This window comes from Pelmatolapia mariae, linkage group LG1, assembly GCF_036321145.2.
Source record: "Pelmatolapia mariae isolate MD_Pm_ZW linkage group LG1, Pm_UMD_F_2, whole genome shotgun sequence".
Classification (NCBI taxonomy): Eukaryota; Metazoa; Chordata; class Actinopteri; order Cichliformes; family Cichlidae; genus Pelmatolapia; species Pelmatolapia mariae.
Window position 1 is genome coordinate 23,235,893 of NC_086227.1, and position 14,696 is coordinate 23,250,588.

General features: G+C 41.1%; 1 protein-coding gene across 1 annotated transcript; it reads right to left on the minus strand.

Moving 5' to 3' along the window:
- Positions 1-6,999: 6,999 nt before the first annotated feature.
- Positions 7,000-13,948, minus strand: LOC134629216 (transcriptional repressor CTCF-like). The gene is made up of 13 exons (XM_063476352.1): positions 13,786-13,948; positions 11,622-11,867; positions 11,342-11,524; positions 10,867-11,242; positions 10,606-10,776; positions 10,275-10,408; positions 10,071-10,191; positions 9,835-9,984; positions 9,483-9,643; positions 9,213-9,395; positions 8,978-9,116; positions 8,632-8,778; positions 7,000-8,483 (listed from the first exon to the last, which is right to left on the minus strand). The coding sequence occupies exons 2-13, from the start codon at positions 11,844-11,846 to the stop codon at positions 8,227-8,229; spliced, it is 2,247 nt and encodes a 748-aa protein (XP_063332422.1). The 5' UTR covers positions 11,847-11,867; positions 13,786-13,948; the 3' UTR covers positions 7,000-8,226.
- Positions 13,949-14,696: the final 748 nt, after the last annotated feature.

A 14,696-nucleotide genomic window follows, 5' to 3' on the forward strand; every position in this document is an offset into this window, starting at 1 on the left:
CTGAATATCGAGCCGCAGGCAGGAGGAAAATAGGAAGACCACAGAGAAGATTGGTGGATGTAATGAACGGGGACATGTGAGGACATTATCTGGTGGCCCCTAAAGAGAAAAGCTGAAAAAAGAAGACTGAAAGAGTCAGTTTGTTCTAATGGCCCATTGTACAACAGACATCAATTTGTCCTTAAACCTTCATTCTGTCTGTAGCCACACCTCCACTTTTTCAATCTGTGAGTACTTGTTCATTTCCACCTTCCTTAAATATGCCTCATCTCCATATTTAACTTATCAAATTATGGCAACTTGCCATTTCAAAAGGTAAACAGACATTAATCTGTTTTTAGACAGGACAATACAACAATTTCCTGACTTGACTTCTCATAACATCCTCAAAATGAACAAGCAGAAATCTGTTGCATACAGTATATATCAAAGTCTTTCTCAACTGACTTTTTTCCTCCTTATAATAAAACTTGTGCCAAAGTTTTTGTTTTGTTTTCTTTTAATAATTTGCTTATCAAAATGACCAGCAATAGCAGGAAGATGCCTCCATTTCTGTTATATCAGATGCATATTTATATATATAGACCAGTCTCCACAAACACGTATTTTGAGCACTTTGTAGCATTTTAAGACTCACACAACCAAACAAAACAACGTCGCTTACTGGACACATGAAAACGCAGAAATAGTTAAAATCCTGCTTTTATCCTGCTTTTATTTTGAAATGTTCCCCAGACCGGGAATCGCGGTTCTGTTAGTTGCTGTGGCAACAAGGATGTCCCTCTGTCTGTCACTGTTTTCTCCGTTGCTGCTTGTGCTGCGCTGGCGACGCCACCGTGAACCCATCGGAAAAAAACAGATATGACGTTTTGGAAGGAGAGCACTGAGGGAAGTACCGACTTCTCCTTCAGCCGTGGCCGTAAGCCGGGGGTGGCGGCCCGGTGAAGCCTCTCATTGGGCCGTTAGATCTATCAGGTGCAGGAGCTCCGAGAGCCGTTTGTCTAAGTTTGACCGAGGCGAGGAGGAGTGGGAGGAGGATGAGGAGGAGGTGGGGGGAAAGCATGTGGCACTTTTTCCTCCAGACTTCCTCCACAACAAAACGTTGCAGCTGGCACAACCGGGAGAGCCGCCGAGAAAAACCCCGTACGTTAAATAACGCCGCAACTAAACAGCGCAACACAACTGTAGTTCATTATAAACGCAAGAAAAGACAAGCAGACACATCTGATTGTACAGTTTAGAGCTAGTTTAGATTAGTTAAGTTTAGTTAAGTCCTCCCATCACAGAAAACACGAGGTTATTAAAAGCTAAAAAAAAAAAAAAAAAGCCTTAGCAGCGGGACGCGGATGGTTAGCATGGTTGGGTAAGATGTTTACAGATGTGCTGCATTCATGGCTCATGTTTTAACATGCCTGTGATAAAATGTAGGAACAGCTTCTCCTTCAGCAACACCAAGTGCTCTTAAAAACGGTTCACCCTTAAAAATATACATGTATAAAGTTAATATTTTATGTATATAATATCACACACGGTCCAAAATGTCCCCCTCCCCATAAAAACAAAAACAAACGGCAATATGTTTTTTGTTTTAAAAAAAAGGAAAGTCATCCCATGTTATTTCATCTAATTCTTCCCACCTGATCATCCCAGAGCTACATGAAAGAAATTCCAAAGAAAGATGCGCTTCCTACTGGGATCTATGCAAAATTTCAGGTTCCTACTGTCTATAGTTTTATCAAACAAAAAAACAATTTTTTTAAAAAAAATGAAGGAATGAATGTGACTGAGTACATGTCAGCTCTGGTTAACACAGAATGATGGATGCTTGCAAATATTTGGATGTCTTATCTCTGACAGCCGATTTGGAGGCCCGTAGAAACCACAGTTTTGCATGCAGGGGCCTGATATTTTAGTTACAGCTCGTCAGAGCGCATTTTCATACAACTGCCGTACAGTATTCCCCAGGTATGCCACTATGTACCAAATATTTTAACTTTCTTGTTATGTTCTCTCGAATTTTCCCTGTATGAATTTTTAAAATGCTCGTACAGGGCAGGCAAAGATTGTTTCAGAGGCAGAGCAGCATGCTTTAATTCAGTTACTGTAACCTCAAAGCCCAGCAGGAAGTTTTTTTCTGGTCAAGAAGAGAGGCTGTGTGCTGGGTGCCATTACAAAACACACTGTATGTGTTGCCAAACATACTGTAGACATTTTTTTTAAGTCATACTGGGAAAACGAGGAGCAACACCAGATTTTTTTGGTAAATGACTGAGCTCAAGTGTTTGTCTGGGTAGTTTAATTAAAAAAAAAAAATCATGCTAGAAGCATTTCTTAAAACACCCCTGCCTTCATCCCTTCAAATATTTTATTTTGAGGAAACTGATGACAGTAAGGACCTGCAATTTTGTATAATTCTTATTAAGAAATGCACTTTTTTATTTTATTATTGTATTTTTTTGTTGTTGTTGTTTTTTTTTTACCTGCAGTTCTTTTTGTTCCTTTCTTCAGGCAAATCTGAAATAGTCAGGTGGGAAGTCTTATGAATTGAGATGGAATAACCCAATAAAACAGGAGGACCTTCGGTGTTGCACACACTATGAAAGCTTGTTTTTGCCAGCCAAAAAAAAAAAAAAAATGCCATTCACAACTCAAAATTTGCAGTTATTATCCCAAATTTTCAACTTACTAACTCAAAGTTCTGAGAAGTTAATTCAGTATGTATGTATATATATGTATATATGTATATATATATATATATATATATATATATATATATATATATATATATATATATATATATATATATATAACACAAAAAAAGTGCCTTTTGGATGCCAACAAATGTTTGGTTGCTTATTGTTTCTGTGTCAGAAACAAGCTTCCATAACAAACCACTGGTGCTCAAGGAGGGGAAGAAAAACAGGAAAACGCTAAATGGAAAAATTACAACCAAAAACAGGTATTAAAAAACGAAATTTTAAAAATCCAGGTCCAGGACGTCACAGGCAGTTTGGAATAAATAATAAAGGCTTTTATATTATTTTCGTAGCCAAAACCCCCTCAGCTTCCACCTTCTCCTGGCTGTTGAGACACAAAGAGGCCCTGTGATATGTTTTTCAAACTTTTTTTGTAAGCAAGGATGGAAATGAAGAACCCCTAGTGAGAGATTTAAGGGAAGGGGTGTCTATAACTTATAAAAGAAAGTCAAAGATTGGCAGCCAACCACCTTTTTAAACCTCAGACAACAGCCAGAAAGAGACTCAGGTGCAGTGTATGGCCAGTGACACTTGCACCTGAAGGCCAGTGTGCCAGCACTATAACTAACAACATGAGTATGATTAGGCAGATAAGGATGTCGCTTGGTTTTTAATTTCTGACATGAAAACAGTCAAATGTAAGTTAATCAGCAAGTTAGTGTTCTTCGTTGATAATTTAACAAGCTCATCTGCTGATTGGCTGATTGCTGCTGTGTGTTAACTCAGATATTAGCTAGAGTTAAAAACAAAGTGTCTCTCATTTGGTGTGACATTTATATTTTGTGATACACTTTTCATATGAGAGTGAGTGAAAAGTATGACACTACACCATTTCAGACATGTCAGCTGATCCATCCACCCTCTGGACAGATCCCGGTCGATTGCAGGGCCTGCAGCCAGTTTAGAATCACTACTCAACCTAACGTGCATGTTTTTGCGCTGTTTTGCACAGCAAGACCCCAGCAGGCCAATGGATTTGAACCTAGGACCTTCTTGCTGTTAGGTGACTGAGGTGACCACCTTAACTTTCAAACAGATTGCCTTAAATTGTCATTGGTCTGGATCAGGCACCAAGCGTTTGCCTACAGATTTAACAAACTAGTTTAGCTCTAAAGTTCTTTTTGGAGATTTGTTTCATGGCACGACTCCCATTGAAGCCCAATCTGTGCCAGACTTTGACGCCAACAACTGCTTGCAGATCCCTTGGTGAAGTGTGGGGGCTGAGGTTTCTGGCACAACTTCACCTTCTTCTAAAATGTTCAGAGAGGAGCGGTTAAAACTCCCATCTCGCTTTTAGACTAAGGAACAACTTTATTGTTTGACGTACGCATTTTGGCTGATGCCCTTGTATTTATATACCTCCATCATATGTACCCACCTTTTTGAAAATTGCTAGGGTGGCTGGGCCTTATTCCATGGGGTTCGAACAGGAAACATGGGCCTGGACTCATGTCGGGCCATCTCCTGCAGGTGCAATGTATGTCGGGTGGTGGTCAAGGTCAGAGGCCCTGATGGTCCAATGCCCAGCTATCGAGGCTAACTGTTGGGACATGGAACCCTGGGCAGAGATTATGCCTCTCCGCTGGCCTGGGAATGCCTTAGTATTCACCGGATAAACTGGAGGAGTGGCTGGGGAGACAAAAGGTCCTGGCTTCTCTGCTTAGGCTGCTGCTCCCGCAACCTGGCCCCAAATAAGGGGAAGAAAATAGATGGATGGAGACTCAGACATCCACAGCCCTTTCTGAAGGCCTTAGTGAGCTAACGCTTCGATAGTAAAAAGAAAAGCAGACACTAAACATCCAGTTTGAATAAGATGGGGGCCACATGTGAATGTCAGTACTCCATGGATAGTATCACCCAAAAGCATTAAGTGAGGCTGCTGGGTCTGCTAACTAACAGGACAAAAAAATCTACTTTTTAAAGTAATGCATTAAAATACCCTGCAGATGTTTACTCCTTTTGTTGGTGCACATACAAAAATGAGATAATTTTAGTTAAATCAGGCATGTGGTAAATTGAAATGGCAGCAGTGGCAGTGAAAAGCATTTATAATCGGCCCCAGCGTGCCTTTCTCACATGATAAAAATTCACGGGACAAGTCACATGCAATGGAAGTGGTCATTAATTTTGGATCCTGCTGCTGCTGCACGTTCACTGAAGCCAAAGATTAAACGGAGTTGAGAATTTTATTATTGGAGGCTGATCAGACTGATCCCACAAAGATCCCAATTAGTGCAAGAAAACCATGAGTGAGTGTGTGAGCATGGACGTAAAATCTTAATGACTTTATAGTGATTAAAATCCACAGCTTCAAATTTAAGAGATACACTCTGGGTCACAAATCTTCAGCAGTTTATTTGTAAAAAGAGTATTTTAGTAAATCAGTTATGCTAGAATAATGTCCAAATTATGACTCATTTATAATGTGAAATGTTATCAATTGTATCATCTCTCACATTTATATATATAAAAGCCAGCTATATGTGCTGTTATAGTAGTGAATGTTCATATTAAACATGGGCAAAATTTCTAATAAATAGGTCATGTGTGCACAAATAATCTAAATGCTCTATTTGAAACCATTATTTCTTAGCTCTGTATGTCAAATAGGCAATCTCAGGGATATAATAGCTCCACCCACCTGCTGTTCCAACCTTGTGTTTGTGTGGGACAGCCAGTTAGAAGAAAGCTGGCTTTAAGGGAGAGGCGCTTGTGTCAAACAGAGGCCCAATATTTAATGTAATGGATCTATGTTGTCTCTGTGCTTTTAGATGTTTTGATGTGGCTGTTCTGAGTTCCTGCCTTAGTCTGTGAGAGCACGCTGAGCTTTGCCAGGTTTTGACTGCATTACCTGTATCCGGCTGAGGAAGACAGCGAGTAGAAGGAACAGAGAGAAAGGTGCAGCAGTGAGTCGTATCTTTAGGCACAGCTGTGTTTGTGTTTTGACACCTTTAGACTTTGTAAAAGATGGATGTAGCCACAGTGCAGTGATGTCGTTCAGCAGTCAGGGAGATCCCTTGTGAGGTCTGATGTTGAGCATTTCCACTGGTGAACTAAGAAGCAAGATTTGGGCATGCCCAGGTAACTTTGAGTTTAGCTCTGGGTTTTAATTATTACCAAGACAAAGACTTCTTACTGCAGCACATCGCCATGGTAACTTATGCTGCAGACTTCACTTCTCTGGAAAGTACCATCATTCCTGGGAAATGCCTCAGACCTCTGTCGACCGTGTGACAAATTTACAGGTAAACAGCATTTAAGTTCTTATTTATATATTACATTACTCTCAGCTCATTAAACTGCACCAGGACTGGCAGCTAAAGAAATAAAAAACTAAAGCTTTAATGGAATAACTATAACCCATCACGTTCTTCTAGTGATACAGATGAGTCTTGTTAACTTGCATGATGTGCTTGTTTTTTTCCCCTTTCCTTCCTAGCTTCAAAAAGGGTTAACTTCAGTTTTACTGACCAAAGGACTTAAAATGCAAACACACCCACAGCTGACTGTTTCCTTTAGCCTGGATTATGTGAGCAACTTCAAATTTTTCCTAATACTGGAGTTTCCTTTCTTCTTTTAAAAACATATTTAAAAACCAAAAAAATAAATAAATATAATAATACAAAAAAAAAATCACTCTGCTGCCAGTATGTTTGTGACTGGTCAGATGTTTCCAACGTAATCCCCTTCACGTGAATATGCCAATAGAGAGAGTGATAAACAAATGACATCACTTTGCCTGATTGTAAGGGAAAGTGAAGCCAGCTAAATGGCAACCCCGAATATGATATCCCTATGTGAATTTGCGTCATCAAGTCCAAACATAAGCGAAGTGGTACAATCTAACCAATTTCAAGGTCGTTTATCCTTTTTGACTTGAACTGGGACCAGTTTACAAAACGATCATCATATTGTGTTGATTATGACTCAAAACTAACAACTGAGATAATAAACTCAGCAGGAAACTGTTTACTGAGCTCAAACAAATGTACTCAGTTTTGCACCCTCTGCTGGCCAAGAGAAAGAATGGGGGTTTAACACATCTGGACTGGTTTTACCTTTCATTTACGACCACCTTTTATATACAGTTTATGTTAATGACATCCACTACAAGCCCACCAGAGCCCGTTTCCCAAATATTCTTTAGGACATACAAATAAAGATAAAAAAAATAAAATCAATCTTTCCATTTAATAAAATATATTTGCAAGCAAAATAAACTGACATTTCTGTTTTATCACTCTGTTTCTTAGCCAATTTTAATAAACAATTATTCAAGCAAACTTTTTGCCATGAGTGCGCCACTAACATGTTAATTACTCAGCCAAACCAGACTTTAAAAAAACAGTTATTGCAGCTGCAGAAACCTAAAGTCTCGTGTCTACTAGTCTCATTTATTGGTTGTGCAGTTGTACATCTGTTCTCATCTGCCACACAGTTATTAAAAGGTCATTGAAACTGCTACGTAGCTTTGCATCGCCAATGGTACAAAAGGGAAACAACTCAAAGTGGAATGGCTACACGAGAGAGCGAAAACAAGCATCTTTTCATCAACTCATCAATGTTTAGTACATACACATCATCTACAGGTGTAACAGTAGCAAGAAAGGAGCATGAGAGAAGCAGTCTATTAAGCTTTAAAAACTAGAATATGCTTAAAAAGGGATTTACTAACCACAGAGAAAGAAAAAGAAATACAATTCAAAATACTCTCTTTAAAAAAAAAAAAAAAAAAAAAAAATTAAAATCTTGAAGTGGCTGTGACTAGCAGCAGTATCAAAAGTCCCCTTTATTTAAAATTTATTTCCGCAATCAATTTTTTTTAAAAGACTTTCAGCTCTGGGCTTAATTTACATGTTTTTGGCATCACGCTGCTCTTAAGTGAAACCCCAGAAGACAATTTTCCTCTGCAGTTTTACTAGACAGCACTTTCCTATTTACCAACGCTTCACTGATAAATATGATCTGGATTTTAACACCATGTGCACTATGTACAAAACAAAAACTAAACTTAAAGAACGATTAGGATGCCTTTTTGCAGATTTTGAGGTCTCTTGAGCGGAAATATATCCAGAATAGATTGTGTAATCTTGAAATTAACTGAACTGTGATTTTTGACAAAAGGAGGAGAAAACCCCCCAAAAACAAACAAACAAAAAGGGTAAGATACTCCCGTGAACTACAGCCACTCCAAAATTAACTGCCATGAGTTTTTGGTTGGTAAATCATTACTTTAAAATAATTAAAAAACAAAAACAAAAACAAAAAAAAAAACCAACCTCTTTTCACTCATCCGAGTCACGTATCGATACATGATTTAAAAAGCAAATCTTAAATTACAACAGTGATGTTTTTGTCTGTGGAGGACTTTTGTTATCCTAAATGCCAAGAATTAAATTGAAGACTTAATAAAAGGGATGGGTTTTGTTTTCCTTTTCCTTTTTAAAAACAGGGTTGACCCTCACACCCATCACCGGTCCATCATGCTGAGGATCATCTCAGGAGTCAGGTCCCCATTTGGAGGGGCCTCAGACAGCTGCCCCGCCTGTGTGGCACCCTCTCCCTGGGACAGCTCCTCCATCTGGATGGTCGACTTCCCTCCACCAACCACCACCTCCTGTGCGGCCTCATTGCCATCGTCGTCTTGGTCGGCTCCGACCTCCTCCTTCACAATGATGTCATCGACCTCTCCGGTGGCCTCGTCCTCCACACGGATGATAGCAGCCGCTGTTTAGGACAATTTCAGGTCAGACTAAAGACACGCCTTTTCAAATTGGTACATTTGTTTAAAGGGTACTTTGTTATATGTGAAAAATGCAACACTACACACTACGAGTTAAATGACATCAAAAACGGTCACCAATTAAACGCTTACTGTCTGGTTTGCTCTTTGGGGGGCGCCCACGCTTCCTCTTGACTGGTGGCTCCACTGGGGCTGGGATAGGGACAACAGGCGGGGCCTGCTCCACCTCGATCTCAGTCAGCATATCGTCTTCCTCCTCTACCTCATCAAGCTCGCCCTCTATATTAATAAAAAAAATAAAAATGGGGGGGGGGACAATAACTTGTTAGACTTGATCACATTTTCTTGCACAGCCTTAAAAATCAAGATCTGCAACATGTTAATGTAGCGCCCAAACCTCTTTGACAGGCTCCTAAATATTTACTTAAGACACTTTGATTATTTGTATATCAGCTTCTCAAGCACTTGTGTACGAGACCTGTGTCGTCGTCATCATCATCCCTCCTGGACTGCATCTTCCTCTTCCTGCCACGTCGTCCCTTTTTGGGTGGTGGAGTTCCGTTTTCTTCTAAAGAAGCGTCACCTGTACAGTTGTCAGCATGACGCAGCATCGTGTTCTGTGGAGCAAAAACACAGAACCTTCACACCTCTGTGACATACGCACACAAACAACCCTCTCATGTGTGCACTATGATCTCAAGGGTCAGTCCTACCCTGCGAGTGAATGTCTTGCTACATTTGTTGCAGACGAAGGCAGTGGGGATGAAGTTAGGATCGTGGTAACGCTTGAAGTGCATGTCCAGGAGCTGCTTCTGACGGAAAGTTTTGTCACACTGGCTGCAGGCGAATGGCTTCTCCCCTGTGTGCGTGCGCTTGTGCATTATCATGTGGCGTTCCTGTTGGGTAACAGAACAAAAGACATTTAACATTTTTAGCAGTAAAATAAACAGCAGGAGCGTAACGTATTCCAGCCCAACACGGACCTGTCTGCAGCAGTAATCACACTGGTCACATCTGAAACGCTTCTCATTCTTGTGAGTCTTCTGGTGCTGAATGAGAGCATAGCGCTCATGAAACACAGCATCGCAGTAACGACATTTCTTCCCCGTCTCAATAAATGAATGCTGTTTTCTCAGGTGAACACCTAAGATGGAGACAAAGGCATAAAAATCCAGTCAGATAAATGTCATATTGCCTTGTTATAGAGATAAAGACCCCCTGAAATATTCTGTTTCTCAACACAGGGCAATCCACTAACTGAGAGCAACATGTTTACGTTCCTTTAACTGTCCTTCTGCATGCAGTTTGAAGTAGAAATAGTCTCAAATCACTCACCAAGATCACTTTTACGTGCAATGACGGTATCACAGTGTGGGCAGTGAAACTTTGCCACATTCTCTGTGTGTTTCTGCAGGATGTGCATCTTCATGGTGCCGCTTTGTGTGAAACGAGCATGGCAGATGTAGCACTCGTATGGCTTCTCACCTGCAACAGAAGAAGACGAGTCAGCTACTCTCCTAAAAAACTGGAGCTAAAACACACTTTGACTGTCTAATCTAAGAGGATTTTACCAGAGTGTGTCCTCATGTGTCTCTTCAGCTTATAAGTGTCTCTGCTGGCATAGCTGCACAGACTGCACTGGAAGGGTCGCTCCCCTGTGTGAGAGCGGATGTGCCTTTTCAACTTGCTCACCTGGGAAAAGAGAGACACATTAGCCTTTATCCCATGGTATAGAGACCAGGTTGATGCCCAATTAAATAACTAATATAACTCACCTCGACACTGGAATAGTCGCACATGGAGCACTTAAAAGGCTTCTCGTGTGTGTGCTTGTAGCGACGATGACGCACTAACTCACCGCTGGTCACAAACGCCATGTCGCAATCTGTGCATTTATGTGGCCGAGTGCCTTTAAACGAAGAAGAAAATCAGAACTGTATATTAACTGCTGGTGTAGCTGAAATCTGAAATACAACACTGGATGAAAAGGAGATAAATGCCCACTAAATTTTGCAGTAATAATAAGTAAACACTCTGAAAGTTTACTTCCTCGCTCACCAAGTCCATCCAGCAAATTGTTTCCGTTTCTGTAATTTCTCCAAATACCTGTGTGTGTGTTGAGGTGGTTTCTCAGCAGTGTGACTGTTCTGAACGCTCTCCCGCACAAGTGACATTTATGCGGCCTCTCATCTGTGTGGCTCTTCATGTGTCGGTCCAGGTTAGAGCGCCGTGGGCAGGTGTAGCTGCACAGCTCACACTGGAAAGTCTTCTTAACACCTGGACACAGAGATGTTCAATTTAGCACTGGGAAAGAAGAAGAAAAAAAAATCTCTTTCAAATTTTCGTGTAACTTGATCAAAGTCTAACCTTTTTTCTTGATCTTTGTGGGCTTCGGGGGCTTCATGTTGCCCACAACCTTCTCAGCATTAACCTCTGACAGTAGCCCCTCCTGCTGCTCTTCCTCAAAGTCGTACACAGAAACATCCATGTCACGATCGCCTTCTGCATAGCGCAGGCGACTCTTCTTTCCCTTCTTTCCTTTACGGACAGCGGTAATGGGCTGGTAGTCAGGGTCCTTTGTCCACTCTGGGTCGTCTTGCGGGGGCACAGAGGTCTCCACCTCTGCTGGCTCTTCATCCTCCTCTTCCTCCTCCACCCTTGTCCCTTGGAGCTCCTCATGGGCTGCCTGGAGCTCCTCCTGCTCTACAGTCTCCACTTCACCATTTGCACCCACTTTAACTACCTAGTGTAGGAATATGACAAATGAATCCTACTGGAACAAAGACTTCACTGAAAATCAAAGACAATCAAAAGCACCGGGTAACCTTAAGTCATTTCTCACCTGGAAGCCCTCAGGTAAAGGAAGAGTGTGACAAATAACTGGCTCTGCATCCTTGTTAGCCGCTGACGTCTCAACATAAGTAGCCTGGAGCCCGTCTACAGTTGTAGTTGTGACAGGTACCTGCACGAGCTGAAGCTGACCCAGACCTAATGCTGCACCTGCTTGCTCCTCCATGTTCACCACCTGTGAAGAGAGACTGGAATTTATCGTTTGATGGCAAAAATAAAAGACCTGACATAGATAATCTGGCAAAAAAGTTTAAACCGTGCTCTTTACAAACCTGGAGCGTGATGATCTGGCCCTCGTCTCCACCTGAAACTGTCATTGTGCCGCCTCCCTCCAACACCTCTGTCTTCATTTGTAGAAGAGTTGGATCTAGAGCATCCATCACCATCATCTCCATGTTACCAGCGACTTCACCCTGCGTCAAGGCCTCTCCACCCTCTGGCAGGACCTTTCCATCCGTCACCTGAGCGGACTCCATGGAAACAACCTCGGCCTCCATGGCAATGAGCCAACAAATGCGCTAAACAGAAAGAACATGAATATCTTTAGCGAAAGGAAAGACTGATGTGATGGAGAATTGTTTGTAACCAAAAAGTGATTTTTTTTTTTTTATTTGATCCCCCCCCCTTCCTTTGCCCTCTGGCTAAACTGAAACAACGGGATGGCTTTCAGTAAATCCAGACATGTTTAGACCAGATGATGAAAGCACCTAGATTAACTGAACAAACAATTAAAAAAAAAAAATCCTTGTATCAATATTTGCCTGTGTGCTGAAAACATTCCCAGTGTTTGGTTTTCCTTTTCCTGAATGTGCAGTATGACAAAAAGTGCTGCCAGCAGAATACAAAAGTTTTCCATTTCCAGGATATCAATTACACCCATTTAAACTGGCAACTTTAGAAAAAAAATACAACAGTTTTGTGTGTAAAACTGTCCACAGTTTGTTTTGGGTTTTTTGGGGCTTATACACCAAACTCCGTTTCCCTAGTCCTTTACTTGGAGTTGATGTCAGATGAGCAGCATGTGTTGTTTTTACTTTTTAAAACAAACAAAAACACAAAAACAAACAAACAAACAAAAACAAACAAAACCCACCTCTGCTAGGGATGAGTGATGCCCCATTTTCACCAGGGCCACCAACTAGTAACTAGAGTTGATTTAATGCCTCAACCCAACATGTTCTCTGTTTTCATTTATTTTGTGCTTTCTCATCTGAACATACATACCAAACAGTGCTCAATGCATTTTGTACAAAGTATTTTAACGTTTTTCATTTACTGGTCACCATATGTGGAGAGGGCCAGCTAGCTGCAGTTGTGTGTGATGACAAGTACCTGTTCAGATAGTTTAAACGTGAAGAAAAGCTCTCCTCTTCAACTGATCAGATGGGTTGTTTTACAGAGCACAATTAAGAGGCTACAATGAAAGCTGTCTCTATTCAGATTAACTTTAAGTTCGCCACAGGTTTAAATTTGCAAGCTGTAAACAATACACTAGATTTATTTAACAGTTTTATTTATAATGTAAAACAAATCGCTTAATAAATTATGCTATAGTTTTACAGGTTAAGCTCCCGGGATTTAGCTTTGCTTTTTGTGAGTCAGTAAAAGTATACAAGGGACCAATAAAAGTCTCATCTACTGGACTTGGGCCCAGTAGAGACCACAGATGTTAAGACTCACCAGAGTACTAAAAACTATCATATTTAGACTCTTCACACTAAGCACGTACAGCCATTACGCAATGACACCTCGCACAAGCCAGAGTTCGAGGAGTCTGGGTCATGTAAACTAGCACCTGAGCCAGAGTGAAACTCTGGTGGACGATGCAAACGTTTAAAAGAGTCTTCATTCCTGCCTTCCAGTGGTTATCTGGTTTGGCTGAACGCTGATGGGTTTTGACTGTGAGCCAGTAACAGAAATCACATTTAGTCCGATGCTTCAGGAAGCATTTGTTCGCTTGTGTGTGTGTGTGTGTTTTTAAATCTAAAAATCCGTTCTCCTCCATTCTGTTCTTATCAATTCACGGGACATCGTCCAAAAGATGATGTATAGTTTAATAAGCGAAATAAAACTACTTAAATACTGTCTCGTGTTAGTTGGTTAACTCGGGAGGCGCGAGTACGTCTGAAAACAGGAAACAAAGGGCACGATAAGATGGACGTCAGGCCTGAACAAACTTAAAACAGAAACACCGATAAATACAGCCATCCCTGTGCACATACATCGAAATATCGGTCAAAAACCAACAAAATGCTCAACTGAAACAGGGAGTTACATTTTATAGACGGATTTAGTGCATTTTAGATAACGATAGAGGGAGACAAACACCCCCCGCCAGCCGCCTGGCCGGTAAGCCCTACCGTGACACCTAGAGGCCGGCGACGGCTCCTACAAAAACGTTTCCGCGTTTGGAGGCAAAGTAAAAGCTCTACTTACTCCTGGTTTCTTCCTTTCCTCGTTATGTTCACTTGAAAGCTCAGCGCCTACAGTAGCTCCTTTCACTCCCGCAGCGGACGGCCGTATGTGCTCCGCGCCGGGCTAATAATTTTCTCCCGCTTTGGAAGAGTGGGCCTAACATACAAAATGGCGGCCCATAAGAGCCACTGCGCCTGCGCAACTAGGTGCCCGGGGAGTAAAGAGGAGGGATAGGGATGTTGCTGTGGGTGATGGGCGCCAGATTTGAATTCAGGCGTGGGCGTGGCAACCACGGAGACGGTTATTAAAAGGGAGAGGTTATTGATTAGTTTTCTGATCTGCTATCAGTTTTTTTTTTCCATCAGGAGTGACCTTTAAACATTCAACAGCATCGAGTCAAGATTAGGAATAACGTTTGCTGTATTAAAGCAGTTCATCCAGTTAGCCACTGGAGGGCGGCATGAAAGTGTCAAGTGGGGGTTTACAACACGCACACAAATGAAATCGTGAGTGATAATTAGCTGCATAGTGTATGTAAGATGGAAAGATTTTAGCCTATTTAGACTGTTGCCAAGGGAAAGTGAGCTCCTGGACCCTAGCTTTTAGGGCTTTTCAATTATAGCCCACTATTAATTATTTGGTTCAAAGGTTTTTTAGTTAACTAACACCAAACTAGAAACAATAACTAGGTATAAAATATTTAAATCATATGAAATAAAATAAAAAGCAGCTAAAATTAAACGGGAAATCTTTTATTTTAGCCTTTGTTTACTAAGACTTGGAACTGGGACCTGGAACTAAACACAAAATTAAGAACAAAAATTAAACATGAGATAAAATAAAAGTAGCTGGAACACGAAAAACTACCATACAATTGAGATAGTGTGCAAAATGTAAACAAAAACAGAATTAAGTGATTTGCAAATCCCATA

Bases quoted from the DNA above. Each gene is read 5' to 3' on its own strand.
- LOC134629216 (XM_063476352.1), bottom strand. From the start codon at position 11,846: ATGGAGGCCGAGGTTGTTTCCATGGAGTCCGCTCAGGTGACGGATGGA. The intron at 10,192-10,274 runs GTGAGTTATATT...CTCTTTTCCCAG, and splicing joins GCGACTATTCCAGTGTCGAG to GTGAGCAAGTTGAAAAGGCA. The intron at 9,117-9,212 runs GTAGGACTGACC...TTTGCTCCACAG, and splicing joins GCAAGACATTCACTCGCAGG to AACACGATGCTGCGTCATGC.